The sequence below is a fragment of the Bactrocera tryoni genome, chromosome 3, assembly GCF_016617805.1.
Source record: "Bactrocera tryoni isolate S06 chromosome 3, CSIRO_BtryS06_freeze2, whole genome shotgun sequence".
Lineage (NCBI taxonomy): Eukaryota > Metazoa > Arthropoda > Insecta > Diptera > Tephritidae > Bactrocera > Bactrocera tryoni.
Genome location: NC_052501.1, coordinates 5,188,944 through 5,206,421, shown reverse-complemented (window position 1 = coordinate 5,206,421; position 17,478 = coordinate 5,188,944). Strand labels below are relative to the sequence as shown.

Here is a 17,478-nt window from a genome sequence, read left to right as displayed (position 1 = left end):
TAGATAATAGTGGTTCGCGAGTTATGTTAAACTACGTTTTTGCCAAAATGTTACAACTAAGCGAAAAAACATCAAGATAAGGAAAAAATTTAAAAGGTCATAACAAAAACAGACACATACGAACGCCAAACCCTTTGAGGGTTTTACTATACTGACCTAGTACCATCACCCTGACTTGGAATTTCTCACCCCCCAGACAATAATCCCAAAAATATTCCACAGTGTTATTCAATTATTTGTAGATATATTTAATTTATGAGGAAAAAGTAAAGCAACCTTTTGAAATCTAGTGAAATAAGCTTTCGGTGCTTAAATATGTGTGTATATATTTGAAAATGCTGCATTGATTACATAAATATGTACATCTACATATATGTATATTACTGTTAAATATATGAAAAATATGTTACTGACAAATTATTCTGTTATTTCACCATTTAATAACAAATTTTCATCGCTTCATCCCGATAGAAATTGTTGCGGCGTACAAGTACTTCATAGTTAGAAATCCTCCGCTCACAACCACCGAAGGGAATGTAGAGTGCACCGTGCGATGGTTGAATTTTACCAGGTGTCAGACTGCCACAGTAGTGGGCCCTACCCACATACAATACTTCGCCGTTGTCAGTGCGTCCTGCCTCTATAGCACCTGGTGGCATCATACCATTTGAAGCCGGCATCCAATCGTAACCCTCACCGACGAGAATTTCGAAACTTTCTTTCTGAATCTCCTGACCCGCGTACGACACGTAGGCACAAGCGCGACTCGGTATCGCTTTGCCTGGTAGCAAATCGCCATTGTGGAAGCAACGACAAACCACAATTGGTGACATATCAGTATCGTGTCCGGCGTACACAGCATTTGGTGGCGTATAATTGGCGCTTGAAACCACCCAAGTATCAGATTGTTGCGGACCATACCCAGCTGGCTGGCTGGGTGGTATATAAGGTGGAATTGGCGGGGTGGGTGGATAAACTGGAACACCGATTGAGTGATATGGTGGCGGCGGATCGAAAACTGGATGCGGATTGTAGGGATCGGTTGTTGCTGGTGGAGCGAGTGGAGCGAGTGGTTGTGGCATTGGCATAGGCATTGGTGGTCCCGATGGTGGCTTCACATCTTGTGGTGGTATGTATGGTTTTACGTCCACAATGGGCGGTACGGGATATGGTGGTTTTATGTCCTCTATTGCTGGTGGTGGTGGTGGTGGCGTTGTATCACCTACTGCCCATCCTTCGTGGCGTTTTTGTTCCACCAGAATTTCATAAGATTCCAAGCGACGTTCGGCAGTTTTGAATGGTATGAATAAGGCGCGATGAACTGATGAAACCTTTCCAACACTCAAACTGCCTTCGTAATGTCCACGCCCAATATAAACTGGTTGACCCAGCGCTGTCTTGCCACAAGCCACAGCATTCTCTGGTATAACGTGATCATAACAATGACGCCAGATAAGGTTTGTGCCGCAAAGTACCTCAAAATGATCCTTGGGAATGGCTTCTCCACGCCATGATACAAATGCAATTTGCTTCTTAGGCACAACCTGTGCCACCAAAGTGTCACCATTGTGGAATGTGCGACCGACGTAGATAGTATCGCCCTCAAAGTCGTTACCACCAATTACGGCATTTGGTGGAATGGAGGCGTACACGGACGAATGCACCCATTTGTAGTCTAAATTTTAATGAAAAGATAAAATTAAATGTATTTTCCATGTGTGAACCGACTAAACTATGCAAATTCAACAAAAGGGTGCATACGTCCGCTGTGTACGAGTTGGGGGGAATATAACAATAAGTAAATCTTAGTTGTATGTATTTCGTATCAAATATGCTTTTTATTTTTGCTGTTCTTTTCATACAAATTTGTTCTTTTTTATAGAAAATAATCAAAGTTAAACCCGGCAGAGAACTTCGTATGAGTCGACGCGGATTTCGCGACCACCATATGGAATGAAGAGGCAGCGTTGCAATTGTGAAACTAAACCGGGTGTTAAGCTGCCCTGATAATGGCCGCGACCGACATACAAACGATTACCGACTCGCCCGACGCCGCTTATTACAGCATTCGGTGGGATCACATGATTATACACATGCACCCAGCTGTAACCGTAGCCACAGAGCACATCGAAAGAGGTCTTATTGATCTCGTAACCGCCACAACAGACGTATGCACTACCTTTGTTGGGAACAAACTTAGCAGGCAGCAGCTCACCTTCATGCATGGCACGACCCACATAAATGGGAGCACGATCCGAATCGTAGCCTCCAACGACGGCATTCGGCGGCACATGGTATGGTGTTGCGGGCACCCATTGATCTGCAGCCTGTCTGATGAGCACTTCGTATGAGTCAAGACGCACTTCATTCCCACCAAACGGTATATACAAACAGCCATGTGATGGATGTATCTTACCAACAGTTAAACTGTTGGCATGATGACCGCGACCTATGTACAATGGTTCGCCGTTGCGTGTGGTACCGCTGCGCACAGCATTGGGCGGCACAGCACCACCATAACAAGGAACCCAAGCATAGCCTTGACCCACTAGCACCTCATAGTGTGTTTTCTGTATTTCCTTACAGCCCCAGCAGACATAAGCGCAACCTTTGCTGGGTATCACTTTGGCCGGTAGGTTATCGCCCTCGTGAAATGAACGACCCACATAGATGGGCGTGCCGTCAGAGTCGTGGCCACCCACAACGGCACCCGGTGGCACCGGCTGATATGGCGACGAATGTACCCAGGTTTCTGAAAAGAAATACATCAAATTAAAGCCATTGATATATGCTTTGCAATACTGTAGATTTATTATAATATATTTTCTTTGTTTTTGAAGAAAAGACAACAGTGATTGCACAGTGTGTATGAAAATTATGCAAATATTGGGTAGTCGAAAAAGTCTTTTCGTATAAAAAAAAAATTATAAAATGAGAAGGTCTTATGGGCTCTCGCACGAAGTATGAATCATTTCGATAAGTTGGCACACACATACATACATATGTATGCATATAGTACATATAAGTAATGAAAGTATTTATGTATCGTTACCGTTAGTTATTTACTGTTTGCCTTAAAAGCTTAGATAATGTATGATTTAATTATTATCAAAGTATTACACTTTGAATTATAAAGGCAATTTACCGTGTTGAAAAACAGCACCGGGTTGCACCGAAATCGTAGCGCCTAAAAATATGCAATTACGTTTTAATATTAGACTACACTTTTTGCTTACTCAAATGCGAAATTCGCAAATTATTATGTGTTGTGAATATTTATGAATTTATATTGACACTGGCACACAATTATCTGAGTTATAGATAAAGATAAAGTGTTATCACTGCACTGATCAGCGATAAAACTATAAGACTTCATTCAGGCAAATATGTAAGTTCATAGTCAATTTTATCACATGCCTTATTTATAGAAAATAATTATCAATGAGATATAAATTTAAAATTCAACTCTTTTCTGATCTAAAAACGCACTTTATCCACTTTTTGTAATTTGCCTTACCCATATTTATTGTGTGTTTGCGCGGATTAAAAAATCTTCTTCAATTTATTATTGTTTCTTATCGTTATGACTTCGTTATCAAAATTTCTTCTCTATTTTATTCCACGGATATAACGCTCCGTATGCCTCGACAGTCGATGTATAACTGTTTTCGTTCGTGAATTCAACTGAGTTGGTTATAAACGTAAATCGACCTTTTATCAATGTGCCTGTCATCGACTATTTTATCTTATCGAACGGTACTGTTTTTGTTTTAGATTTAAATTAGCATTGCTATTTCGAAAAACCGCAATAAAATTTCCAGCTCAGAAGCGTTACACCATATGCAATATTTACTATTTATTGTACATTACATTCATGGCCAAAATATTTTGTTTTTATGTTAATAACGTTTAATTTCAGTAGTAACACTTTATGTAAAATACGCATTAGGGTGATCAAGAAAGTACTAATTGTTCTCAAAAGCACAACTCGCACCTAAACAGTTTTAGAAATACTCTTGTGGTTATTAGAACTTATTTGTTTGCTATTTTTATAAGCAGCTATACCACTTTTTGAATGAGAGATACATATGTACATATGTATGTATATAGCTAATGGACCGAAAATGTTTTGAAGAAAAATGTTCAAATTCAGTTTTTTTCATTTTCGTTTGTGGTATTATTATATTATTGTTTTTCGAAACACAGCTCACTAAAAATAGTATGTTTGGCTGTATATATCACATATGTACATTAGGGTGTCCGTTATTTTCCAAGTTGATTTTTTGTAATAAAAACATGACTTTGAAAGTTGGTTGCAGTTAAAGGCATGAATCAAATGTACAGAGCATTCCTGGGAGTACTATAAATTATTTGTTGCTCATACGACATGGTACTTCATGACTGCTCAGTTACTGAATTTTTTTCGTAGAGCAAAAAATTTTTTTTTTCAAGGTTTAGGTGGTTGAGATGATCATTCTGCGTGACGGTTTCCAAAAATAATTTTTTTTATAAATGCAATCTACAGCTTTCATTGAATGTCCTGCTGAAGTGAGTTTCCAAAATTGAATGTAGTAGGAAAGTTACAAGAGTGCGAATGCTAGATTCATCACACATGTGGCTATCGACCGAATCAGGATGATTAAAAAATTTAATTTTCAAGATTTGTAAAAGTTCGTACCAGTAAAAGCCATATAAACAGATTGACATGCAATTTGTCTTTTTGATTTTTTAGGTTAGCCCGTCTTTTGGTCTACCTTTTCTATTCATGGCTGTTAATAGAGTTATAAGTCTCGCAATTTACAAAACATTTTCCTCCAAAAATTCAAAATTACGGCTAAAGACTTAATGGATCGTCTCAGCGTGAAATTTTCGTGAAATCGATTTATTTTTGTTGCATTATCGGATAATATAAACTGTAATAAGCATTCTCTCAAATTTTGAAATCGCAATTCAAATTATTACGGTCGCTACAGCGTTTCTTGTAGAAACGGAAACCGAGTGGGGAACATAGCGACTCCAATCTTTAAACGCGTTTTTCTCAGAATGGTGTTCTTCAAAACGGTTTCCACTCTCAAAGGAAGAGTTTTGAAGATATCTAGTTCCAATTTGGAGAGAACATTTTATGGAAGCTTTATTTGAAATCTTCCTATTTTTTCCATGAAAACTTTCGAAAAAAGTGCAAAAATGTATATCTTTTATTCAAACCTCCGCCATTTTATCAAATTTCAAGAAAAAACATAAAAAAAATTGCGAAAATCAATATTTTTTCAGAGGGTCACACTGAGACGATCACTTAATAAATATATAGAAAAAATTTGGAAGGTCTGTTTTTCATTTCTCAATAAAAAATTTCGAAAAATAACTTAAAAAAACGGGCCTCCACGGGATGACCCCCAAAATGCAAAATATCAAAAAATTCCATGTTTTACGATAAATACGATTTAGACACGATTTAAATTGAAAATAAAGTGTTTATTTTCATTAGATCATTGTCTTTACGACAAAAACTGAAACTTCAGTATTCGTTTGAAATAAAAAGATCGTCTTGCTAATTAATGGGCACCCTAATGTACATACATGTATAGGTAATGCTTGTCAAGTTTATATGAAAATTGATTATATGATAAAGGCACTCATACTTTGGTAAACTTTATGATAAAGGCTGTAACTTCAACTTACCTTCAGGGTAAATACCCGTTTTTAACTAAGCACACGTAATCAAATCATATAAGTACTATATATGAGATCTTGAAGTCTGGTTCAATGATTCACTACAATAAAAATAACTTTCTGCCGGTTTTTGACATATTTCTTGATATCAAAAGGAGAAGTAGTCAGATAGGGTTCATCAATGTTTATTGGTAGTTTGGACACTCACTAAAGGACATTTTATTTATTTATTTGACTTTTTAAGAAATTTGCTTAGCAAACATATATCTTCTTCCTTATTGGCGTAGACACCGCTTACGCGGTTAGAGACGAACCTTGATACATATATATGTACGTGAAGTATATTTATGTATGGTAATAAATTTGAAATAGTATGTACTTACGGTTATGTACTAGGCAGAAATAATATTCAAATGTAAATAGTAGAAATTTTAGTTCCCGGCATATAAATATAATATTATACATTTACATATAAGTACAAAAAATTAACAATACTAAGTCCAAACGTATTGAATATAAACAACTCCACAGACATTGAAAAACATCGGTATCAAGATATGGTAGCGATTTGTAATTGCCGCAATATCTTGGGCATTCTCGTTCAGTCGTTGTGAAACTTCTGGAGTCAATTTTTCTGAGCAAAAATAAAATTTTTTTTTGCTTGTCAATGAGTGTTTGTTCTTTCAGTATCTTATCATTATCGTCAGGTGTTTTCTTGACTTCTATAGCTGTGACTCATTGAGTGAATGAATTATCATGGCTTAGTTATGCACATATCGCAACGTAAATAGATCATACAATACAAAACTTGTAGAAACAGAGCCCTTTTCAGGAAATGCGAAAATGAAATTCTGGTTCTTCTTTTTTACAAAACAGGGATTACGATGCCTTGTTGCACATCTCCAACATACCACTGAAGTAAGAATTAAAATATGGTATATCACCTGTCGATAGACCGCATTTGCTCGGTGACAACAGAACCAACAAAGCATTCTAACGATAAAATGAAAGTTTTTCTGACATGTTGGCCTATATTTTTACTTTAATTGCTTTAAGGTGACGCATTTGTACATATACATATGTACATACATATATAATAGTACTTGTTTCGAAAGGAAGCTTCGTTCTATTTAAATTTGTGTGAGTAAAAGCTAAGTGAATATATTTTTATTTAATATTTAGTACTGATAATTACTTTTTTTTTTGGAATGTGTCAGGATGGGTTAATTTGACAAAGAAAAATCTTCATGTCAAGAAAAAAATATCATCGACATAGATCCCATATGATGGCCTTTTATGGTAGACTCTTTTATGGGTCACTACAAAATTAAGCTATGTATGTGGTAAGCATAGGTTCGTATATATGATTTTTTGTATATGATTTTTTCCCATCTTATGATTATTGTTATGTGTAACTTTTCGTTTTTGTGCCGGAGAATATTTGCTGAAAGGGATAGTTTCCTTAAAGTTCCATACTCTGCGGAATTCAGAGTAACCATAGAAGGGACATTGTGCAGTCAGGCCTTTGAAGCGCAAAAGTTAGGTTGTCCTCTGAAAGATGTGAGGTTGGACCAATACGGCCACTGGCATGTTTTGGTGGATAAACGAATGAGGTGCGAATTTCCACACATCGCTTTAATCAATGAATTTATTGAGAGAACACTTCGGTGAGCAGATAATTTCATGTTTTGGGCCGGTCGATTGGCCACCAAGATCGTGTTATATCGCACCGTTAAACTTTTTCCTTTGGGAATATGTAAAGCTTACAGTCTAGGCGGATAATCCTGCTTCGATTCAAGTCTTTAAGCAAAACATCATACGTGTCAGTCCAAGTTACCAGTTGAGATACTCGAACAAGTCATCGAAAATTGGACTCAATTGATGGATCATCTCAGACGAAGCCGCGGCCAACATTTGAAATAGATAATCTTCAAGAAATAAATGCAAAAGAATGTTCTTTCGAATGATAATAAAATATTCCTCATTAAATTTGAAGTTTCTGTGTTTTTCTTTAAAAAAATTGGTAACCGCGAAATGTATCACCCTTTAGTATGTACATACATATGTATGCTTATCATTATTGCATAATATATAATTTTGTAAATAAACTTAAAAACAATAATCTGAGCTCACAATTGCTTTGTCAAAACCGTCTTTATTCCTTATTTACTTCAATTTATACAAAGTTTATCAACCCTTTGGACTACACCAGTGCTGTACGCCTTTTGCGCCACAATAACAGGCACAGGTGGAAAACAACAAAAGCACAAAATAGGAAATATGTACATACATATAATCGATATGTCATAAATTTTATTTACATTTCTGCAAAACACACTCATATAAGTTTCTGTAGAAATTGTCACATATAGCTACATACATATGTACATAGTATATACTATATGTACATATGTAAGTAGGTATATAAGAACACACATCGGCAACAAACATCATATTTCAAAAGCACTTTTGACTTTTATCTTGAAACAGGCAAATATCCATCAAAACGTATAGTATACTGATAAGATAACGGTAAAGCACCTAGGTCTTACTGTTATCTACACTGCAGTTCGGGATAATAGTGTCACTTCACCATAACGACTAATTTGCTGACTTGGCAAATTGGATGCAAAAAAAATGCTTTTTATTATTAATTTTTTATACAAATATTATGGAAAAAAGTTAAATGACAAAGTTTTAGATAATAAAAAGTTATACAACTTTCGTGCAAACACATTTTCCACATAACCTCAAAATTTATGTGAAAAATTCAAATAATCAAGATTTTGGTGTTTTTAGTTCGTTTATAAAAATGTGTTTCTTTCACAAAATTTTCGCTAAACTAACCGTTTTATATGGCAAATACGTTGTATTTTTTTTTAATTGGACTTAATATCGGAAAAGGTTCCTAATTTTGTATCGAAAATTCTCTCGTCAAAATATCTTGTTTTTGTTTTTGTTTTTTTAAGTCGGTACCCTTCCTCTTCCCTTTTTTTCCTTTTAGGTTTGTTTTATTAATTTCCTTATCTAATGGGTTTCACCAAACTATGAGTTCTTTCCTTACAAAAATTATCGGTCCTGCTCTATGAATTGATATTTATAGTGACCACGGATGTTTTGGTTGGACTTTTGTGTCAAATTTAACTCATAATATATCATAACATACAGTGAATCAAAAAAGTTTTGGCACAGGCATTGTCTTTTTGCCGAAAAGTGTATTCAAAATTGAAAGCAAATCATACTAAGCAAAGAAATAATCTCATCTCATGAAGAAGGTTTTGGGGCTTATTACCCATAATTATTTTGAAGTTTTTCTATTTTCGACGCAGTTCGTATTATTAGCTTACGTATGTATATATGTACATGTATATACATATGTATATCATACTAAGCAAAAAAATGTTCCGTGATTTGTGAAATTGTGAGTAAGTAAAGTTTTTGGGAAATATACGTTTTATTTTGAAATTTTTTTCTCTATTCAGCTTAAAATTAATCTAGTTATAGAGAATAGAACTATGACCCGAAGCATGTGTCATATCTTGTGCAAGAATGGCTTATCAACCTTTGTAAGCAATTAAAAACACCACCGCAATTCCCACTCAACACTAACCCTATAAAGCATATTTGACATCTACTGTAGAAAAAAATACGGACTCACACTTATAACATCCAAGGATTGACTTAAAGAGGCCATACGTACAGAATAGGCAAACATCTAACCCTGTTGGAAGCACGTGTCGACGTTTGGAAGCAGTTGTTCAGGCCAAAGGAGTCTTAACAAAATATTAGAATTAAAAAAATCGGATTCAAAACAATATTTTCCATATGTGTGCCTAAATTTTTTTTATGTAGAATCTTATATATTTTTAATATACTTTAATTATCTTTAAAAATATGTAAAATATGAATATAATTTTTAGTTAAATGTATAACAAAAATGTTGAAATTGAAACACATGATTATTATTACTTTTGTAGAAATATATCATGTAACTCTTCGTTTGTCCGCTAGTGTAGGCTTTTGTATATTTTTTGGCGGTAACTATATATTTACGCGCATTTGCAGTTGCGAGTTCAAAACGAAACGACGTACTAACGTTAACAAGTACAAAAAGTATTTTTTAATTAATTTATTAAGAAGTTAGTGACTATTTAAAACAGACAAAATGGGTGAGTAGGCGAAAGTGAATAAGGCAATTTTCATAACTTTCGAATAATTAAAGAAAATACTTGCAAAAAATAAGCAAATATTTTATGAGTAAGCCAGACTGCTTGAAAGTGCCACGAATGAAAAAAATATTTTTCAAAAACTAAATTATTTTTAGTGCTGCTGAAATCAATTTGAAACTAATATTAGTGAAAAAAGTCATTTTACAATTACAGTGTTTATAATATATATATATCTAATACATATATAAAAAAGGTGAAAGCAAATATGCTAAAAACGCAAAAATTCCAATTTTTAATTTAATTTGCCAAATTAAAATTGTTATTTTTACTTCAATTCTTCTAAATGTTTCACTAATTTCTCGTAGGAGCTGGCGTATTAACTTACGTGTCATTCTATGTTTTTCTATGTTTTGTTATTTATGATGCTTTTAACTGTATTTTATCTTATCTCAACTTTCAATTGCTTTTATCAGATAAAGTGCAGTTTCTCTGTCATAAAGTTGAGCGTTTTGAGAGGTCTTCGACATGTTTTTAGTACACTCAGTTATATTTGTGTCAACCTTAAATATCATAGAATGTTCTGAAAATTTTCTTTTCAGAATTATGACAGAAATTTGGCTAAAAACTGAAAAAGAATATTTAATTTTGATAAAAAAATAGTTAATAGTATTAGTTTTGAGGATCCTTCAGGGGTTGAAAAAAGGTGGTACATACATACATACATACATATGTATATAAAACCAACAGTATGTTGCTAGAATTTTTTTAACGGTTTAAAGAGAAGAAGAAATGAGCTTCAATAATATTAGCCGGCTTCAATTATGCTTAGGTGGTAATGTATAAAATGAATAAAGAATCAGCGTGATGAGCTATGTCGATTTAGTCATGTCCATCTGCCGGTCTGTTTTTCTGTATATACACGAACTAGTACCTCAGTTTTGAAGATATTGATTTGCAATTTTATACACGTCCTTTTCTCTGCAAGTAGTCGGAACCACCGATATCGGACCGCTATAGAATATAGTTGCCACACAAACTGACCGATAAAGCCAAGTTGTATGACCAATTTTTTTATTTGACGATAAATCTTTACGAAATTTGGCATAAATTATTTTTCAAACTAACGGTACTGATTTCGAAAAAATTTTGGATATCGGCCCATATAGTATATAGCTGTCATACAAATTGACCGATCAAATCAGGTCCTTGACAATATATCTTAACGAAACTTGGTACTACGATCTCCGAATATATTGCACAGATCGGCCCACTATAGTATATAGCTGCCATATAAACTGACCGATCATAATCCAGTTCTTGTTTAAAAAACTTTGTATTGGTCGAGTTCTTCCTTCGAATATATTGTCAGAACGGATTCTTGGTATTGTTCTTGTATACAAATTATTTATTCGAGAAGGATATTATCGTTTCGCTGAAACCGTTTCTTTATGTTTTAAAATTTTTTCATACTATTTTCCAGTATTTTTGGTAGACACATAATACACACATACATACATATGTATGTCTAGTATACATAAATGTTCTGCAAGTACAGTAAATTGACATGTAAACTTTGGGTGCTTCCTTTTCGGCTCTAACATACCACTTGACATACATATGTAGTTTAAGTCTAATTGCATGTAATTCTGTAAATACAACGGTATCAAGGTTTTATAGCCACGCCTTAACTTGTCATAAACAAAATGGATACGTGTGCAAACAAATATACACAACACTTTTAGCTGTAAATAAATACATACATACATATGAACACATGTCCTCTTACGGTGGCTTAACATTTTCAAACGGTATCTTTGTGCAGTTTTGATTATTTCCTTTTTATTGACTATTTTATGATTACTTAATTGAAAAACAAGTTGATAAGCCGTCTAAAAATAAGTAATTGCACTATGTCCTATGAATGTTTAACAGTTTAGTGTACAGAAGAGTTTTAAAAGTGTTAAATAGATAGTAAACTTACATACAGATAACTGTACTTGAATGAGTTACCGGCACATGGCATTAATCAAGCTGTATTTCACGCTAATATTTGTGCAAATAGTATTTTAACACTCAATCATACATATATGTACATATGTACATACACATGTATATATACTAATACATATGTATATACTTTTGCGCACTCATTAAAAAATTAACAAAAAAATTTTGTTTTTGCAGGCGAATTCACTTGGGTTTCCACAAATGTCTACAGCGACTTGCCACCCTTTGCCATGCATGCCGGCCACGACGCGGATGGCGATCCAATCTACGTTGGACGCGCTTACCACAACGGTGACGTCTTGCCAGCCAAAATCGTACCAAACAAACAACAAGCGTACGTGGCGTGGGGCGGTGAAGAGATCAATAAGCAAGACATCGAAGTGTTGACTGGCCAACATTACAACTGGGTACCTGCCAGCGGTGGTGGTGTGCCACCATATGCATTCCGCGTCGGTCGCACAAACGACGGTGAACCGCTATACATTGGACGTGGCCATTGGGAGGGTAGTCTGACACCTGGCAAAGTGCATCCATCACATGGCTGCCTCTACATACCGTTTGGTGGACGTGAACATCGCCTCGATAACTACGAAGTACTGGTACAACCGGAGACTTGGGTAAACTCGTCTGGTTCCAATATTATACCGGGCACCATTCATGCCGGCCATGATGCTGATGGTGATGATATCTTTGTGGGACGTGCCTATCATGAGGGTGATTTGTTGCCTGCTAAAGTTATACCCAGAAAGGGTTGCGCATACGTGCCCTATGGTGGTCGCGAAGTTGTCAAGCATGATTTTGAGTTGTTAACCGGTTACGGCTATGGTTGGGTGCCCGATGCAAATGGTTCGGTGCCACCAGGCGCGGTTATTTGTGGACGCACCAGTGACGGTGAACCCTTATACATTGGTCGTGGACACTATGGCGGTAGCTTCACACCCGGCAAAATTCATCCATCTCACGGCTGCTTGTATATTCCTTTCGGTGGTCAGGAGATAACCCTCACCAATTACGAGGTATTGGTACGCGCCTAGAAAATTGACCTCTAGCAAGTGTCTCATGTTGCGGTTAACAACGCATCCATAACTCAAAAACTCATAAGCAATGTAGAATAAAGTCACACATTCACTTATAATAAATAAAAAAACGTCAATGTACGTTTTCTAATTTTTGTAACTTTTTTAATAAATAAATATTTGAGTTAAAAAACCAAAGTTTTATTTTATGGATTTCTCTTCGTATTCTCCAAATCAGGCATAACATGCTTAAATTCTATACGATTCTCCACAAAAATGTACATACATACATCTTAAAAAGCCAGCCTATACAAAAAACAAAATTCGACAAGACCTGCTTATACCTCTACATACATATGTATGTATGTACATATCTCATGAATTCATTTTTGTGTTTTTTTGCTTAAGTTTAAATCTTTCCCTTATCTTTCAATCAAATCTTATCAATCTTAAGAAATCTTTAATGGAAAGTTTGTGAAAGTTGTAGAATTGTTGCATAGTTTTAGGCTCCAAACCCACTCAAAGTGACTTTTAGCTTTAATTGCTACACAGTCGATTAAATCACCGGTTAATTACACCAGACACCTCTGTTAAGTTTCTTCCATAAGCTTCTTAAGACCGAGTTGGCAAAACTAACCGAATGTTTTGTGTACTTATGATAGTCATCCATGCTATTTCTTTCAATATATTGAAGTTTCGTTAGTCGTGACGTCTTGATGCCTCTATTGGTAACGAAAAGTGTAACAAGAAAAAACGAATCCAAAGCCGAAGGTACATTTCTTAGGGCATAAGGAGTATAGAGATCTCTATGTTGATTTTGATAGATAACGTGTGGTATCACACGATCTTGGTGGTCAATCAACCGGTCCAAACGTGATCTGCTCACCGAAGTTTTCTCTTGATAAATCCATTGATTGATGCGATATGTGGAAAATGGCGTCGTCTTTTTGAAACCAAATGTCGCCGAGACCACGAGTTTCAATTTCAGGCATCAAATGGCCGGTTATCACGGCGCGATAACGGTCACCATTTACGATTACGTTCTCACCGGCATCATTTTTGAAGAAATATGGACCGATGATTCCACCGTTCTACAAACCACACAAACCGCTGTTTTCTCTGGATGAAATGACAGCTCTTGAATCTCTTCGGATTGCTCTTTGTCCCTAATGCGAAAAATTTGCTTATACTATACAAGTTAAAAAACGTTTAGTTAGTTTTTATAAAAAAATGTTTTTCGGGAGCTACGGTCCTTTTGAATGCTGTGCAAGAACTGAATTTTACAATTATTTACGCTTAACTCTAAACCTACGTTTGCCGCTGCAACGGGTATGGAGTTTGCTGACGCTGCGCTTCCCACAGGTTGGCACTTCGCTGACGTTGCGCTTTCCACGAGTTGCCACTACACGTGTCGCACTCTCAGCGATATAGTAGTGTCATATTATATTGCTTTGTATCATATGATATTAATGCATCATATGATACTTTTTAAATGTATGGCTTGCTAACTTACATACTCATTGAGCCAGAAATGGGTCTCATCGCTGAACAAAATTTGGCTTTAAAACGTCGAATCTTCTTGGAACTTTTCAAGAGCCCATAGAGCGAAGCGATCTCGCTTGGGAAGGTCGAGCGGCTTTAGTTCTTGCACAAGCTGTATTTGGTACGCTTTCAATTTAAGATCGCGACCTAAATGAAAATTTTTTGGAAATTATAGGCTTGCCTTAGGCAACAACCTATGCCAAATTTCTTGAAGATTTTTGCCAAATCACATAAGGACTTGAACTTTATCCATTACTTTATGCGACCTGTTCTGACTAAACACTGTCCAAACGTGTTTTCTCTTTTCTAGCTTTTGCCAGACTGAGATTGAAATATCTCGGCGAACCTAACGAAGTTCCTGGAATTCATACTGACCACGTAAATAAATTTGTGATTAGCACAAACCGATTCGTCAATCGATGAGAATCTGGTGCTCAAGCTTTTAGGAGTTTATGGGTAACTCAACAGAGATTTTCTGTCCAAGTATGATTCACCATTTTGGATCAACCCGAAAACGATTTAACTCAATATACCCTTTCTTGCTTCATAAGGAAATTTTTAATAAGAATAATTAAAGAATCTTTTTTTTTAAATAATTTCTGATTTTTCTAAATTAGGGACTAAGTTGCCGATTCTCTCATCCATCGAGTTTCTGTCATTTCTAGGTATAAAATATATGTCTACATACATATGTATATGTATCTGAGTTATCAGAAAATCACGAATTCATCAATATATAATATGCAGTTAGATGACATAATTGCTCTTTAAGCCACTTTCAAGTTTTATTAATATTATAAAAAAATAACATACTTTGAGCTAACATTTATTTTAATTAGTTTAATTAATTATTTTTGTTTAATTAAACATTTTTGTTTAATTAATAATTACGCACGAGCACTTCGTAATTGCTAAGAGAGACCTCCTCGCCACCGAAACCTATATACAAACAACCCTGCGATGGATGAATTTTTCCGGGTGTCAAACTGTTGGCATGATAACCACGTCCCACATACAACTGCTCACCGAGACTAGTCTGGCCACAACTGATTGCATTAGGTGGCACCGAACCATTTGCATCGGGCACCCAATGGTAATGGTGACCAGCCAATATTTCAATATCGTGTTTGTTCACCTCTTCACCGCCCCACGCTACATACGCTTGACCTTTGTTTGGCACAACTTTAGCAACCAGCATATCGCCATTATGATATGCGCGTCCAACATAGATGGGATCCCCATCTGAATCATGACCAGCTTGCACAGCGAAAGGCGGTAAGTCGGCTGTGATTGTTGTAGAGAACCAGTGATGCTCACCTGTTGGAAAAGAAAGCGGTGAGCGAGATCGGTAAAAATTGTTTAAGTTATATACATATGTATATGCATATATGTATGTATATGGTTTATATGTAAGTTTGATCCCTTATTAACGGTATATACTACAATCAATTTCCTGTTATAAATTTATAAACACCATTAGTTATCTGTGCAGTTAGTTTTACGTAAAGTTTAAATGCCACTTTCAAGTGGCCATTCATAGGAAAGAGCAATTAAAGCTTTTGTATGTATGTACATATGTACGTGTACATATTATCATTTGGTATATGCAAAGTCATAAACGGTTATCAAATCAGAATAAAGTTGAAACAACAAATACAAAAAAGATTTCATATATTGAATTATCGGCAAACATATTAGTCATTCCGTTCGGATTATAAACCTTTTATTTGAATTCTTAGAAATTTTTTTAATAAAGCTTTCAATGCTGATCCATTACATAATATACATAATACAAATGCACTCCTTTCATTAAACATAATATTGGGTAGTCGAAATAGTCTTTTTATATTTTTAATCAAACTTCAACTTATTTTTTATATTTATAGATACTAATAACTAAATAAACAAATATGTAGCATTTTGGTCGACCACTTTTTGCCATTTTTCCGCTAGAGGCATTATTATATCAGTGTAAATCGAAATTTCGAAATTTCCAGAACGGAAGCGAGCGAACCATTGTTGTGCTACACGAACTGATACAGCATCGTCTCCGTAAACTTCACAAATTTCATTGCTGGCTTGCGTGGCATTCTTCCCTTTTTTGTACAAAAATTTCGAAATATAGCGAATTTCTTCATTATTTTCACTCATTTTGGAACAGCTGTAATTTTTTTTCAACTTCCCCGAATTTAATTTTTTTTGTCAAATGAAGTTTAAAATCTCACCTTTTCAACACTCTAGGGTATGATACAAAGCGATTGGTAGAACTAGAGATATACGACTGAAACAACATCTATTGACAAACGAAAAAAACGAAAAGACTTTTTCGACTACCCAATATGTATATACATATTTACATATTTATTATATTTGAATGTTTCACCTCTTATAGTATATTAAAATAAAAAATCACTCGAAAAATGTTAAGAAAACTTTTACATTCGGTTGTTTCGCACTCCGTCCTCATTACTCACCCATTTCTATTCTTCTAATTTACTTTTATATTGTTAAAAATATCAAATATTCGCAGCGTTACGCTCGACCGATGCTTCAGCTGTGAGTTTGCAACTGTAACTGTTTAAATTATTGCAATACAACATTGCCAAAGGAAGCTATATATAGAGCAAATTCGATTAAGCGTTAAGCACAGTGTCGCACAGATGGAAAGAATGGGAAAACTCTATTTGGACAAATAATAAAAAATTACGTTTTCTTAGTAAAATGATTGTTATCTACACAAATAACAAAAAAGTACCCTATACAAGAATTTTATTATGATCGCTCGTGACGACAGTGTAATCTTTCTTTAGCCACCAGTGTACTCTGAGAGATTTTGCCTGTTGGCTTGATATTTTTGATAATTTTTTCAACGAAGTTAAGACAGATAAGGAAGGCGTTCAGATGAAAGAGAGCAAGTGTATACAGGTGCACTACTAAATAAATACATACATATAAATGTATGTAAATACATGTGCAAATAATTTAAAATATATGTACATATATTTGTTGTATATCTCAAAATAAAGGGTGATTCATTTCGAGGTTCTCTACTTAAAAAAAACACAGAAACTTCA

The 17,478-nt window shown here is 35.0% G+C and overlaps 2 protein-coding genes across 5 annotated transcripts; one reads left to right on the top strand and one right to left on the bottom strand.

The window, feature by feature from the left end:
• Positions 1 to 285: 285 nt before the first annotated feature.
• LOC120771548 lies at positions 286 to 17,001 on the bottom strand. Of its 4 annotated transcripts, none has more exons than XM_040099607.1 (4): positions 16,879 to 17,001; positions 15,296 to 15,721; positions 2,216 to 2,752; positions 286 to 1,675 (listed from the first exon to the last, which is right to left on the bottom strand). In XM_040099607.1, exons 1-4 carry the CDS (start codon positions 16,880 to 16,882, stop codon positions 438 to 440), a joined length of 2,205 nt encoding a protein of 734 aa, XP_039955541.1. In that variant the 5' UTR covers positions 16,883 to 17,001; the 3' UTR covers positions 286 to 437. The 4 variants fall into 4 exon arrangements, with proteins under 4 accessions (XP_039955541.1, XP_039955537.1, XP_039955539.1 ...); XM_040099603.1 differs by lacking the exons at positions 15,296 to 15,721; positions 16,879 to 17,001 and adding exons at positions 3,146 to 3,187; positions 3,518 to 3,699; XM_040099605.1 differs by lacking the exons at positions 15,296 to 15,721; positions 16,879 to 17,001 and adding an exon at positions 3,518 to 3,698.
• On the top strand, positions 9,741 to 13,017 carry LOC120771549. The gene is made up of 2 exons (XM_040099608.1): positions 9,741 to 9,839; positions 12,024 to 13,017. The coding sequence occupies exons 1-2, from the start codon at positions 9,836 to 9,838 to the stop codon at positions 12,878 to 12,880; spliced, it is 861 nt and encodes a 286-aa protein (XP_039955542.1). The 5' UTR covers positions 9,741 to 9,835; the 3' UTR covers positions 12,881 to 13,017.
• Positions 17,002 to 17,478: the final 477 nt, after the last annotated feature.

Coding starts and splice junctions, on each gene's coding strand:
- LOC120771548 (XM_040099607.1), bottom strand. Junction 2,753..15,295: donor CAATTACGAAGTGCTCGTGC/GTAATTATTAAT, acceptor ATTTCTTTTCAG/AAACCTGGGTACATTCGTCG. Junction 1,676..2,215: donor GGGTCGTGCCATGCATGAAG/GTGAGCTGCTGC, acceptor ATTAAAATTTAG/ACTACAAATGGGTGCATTCG.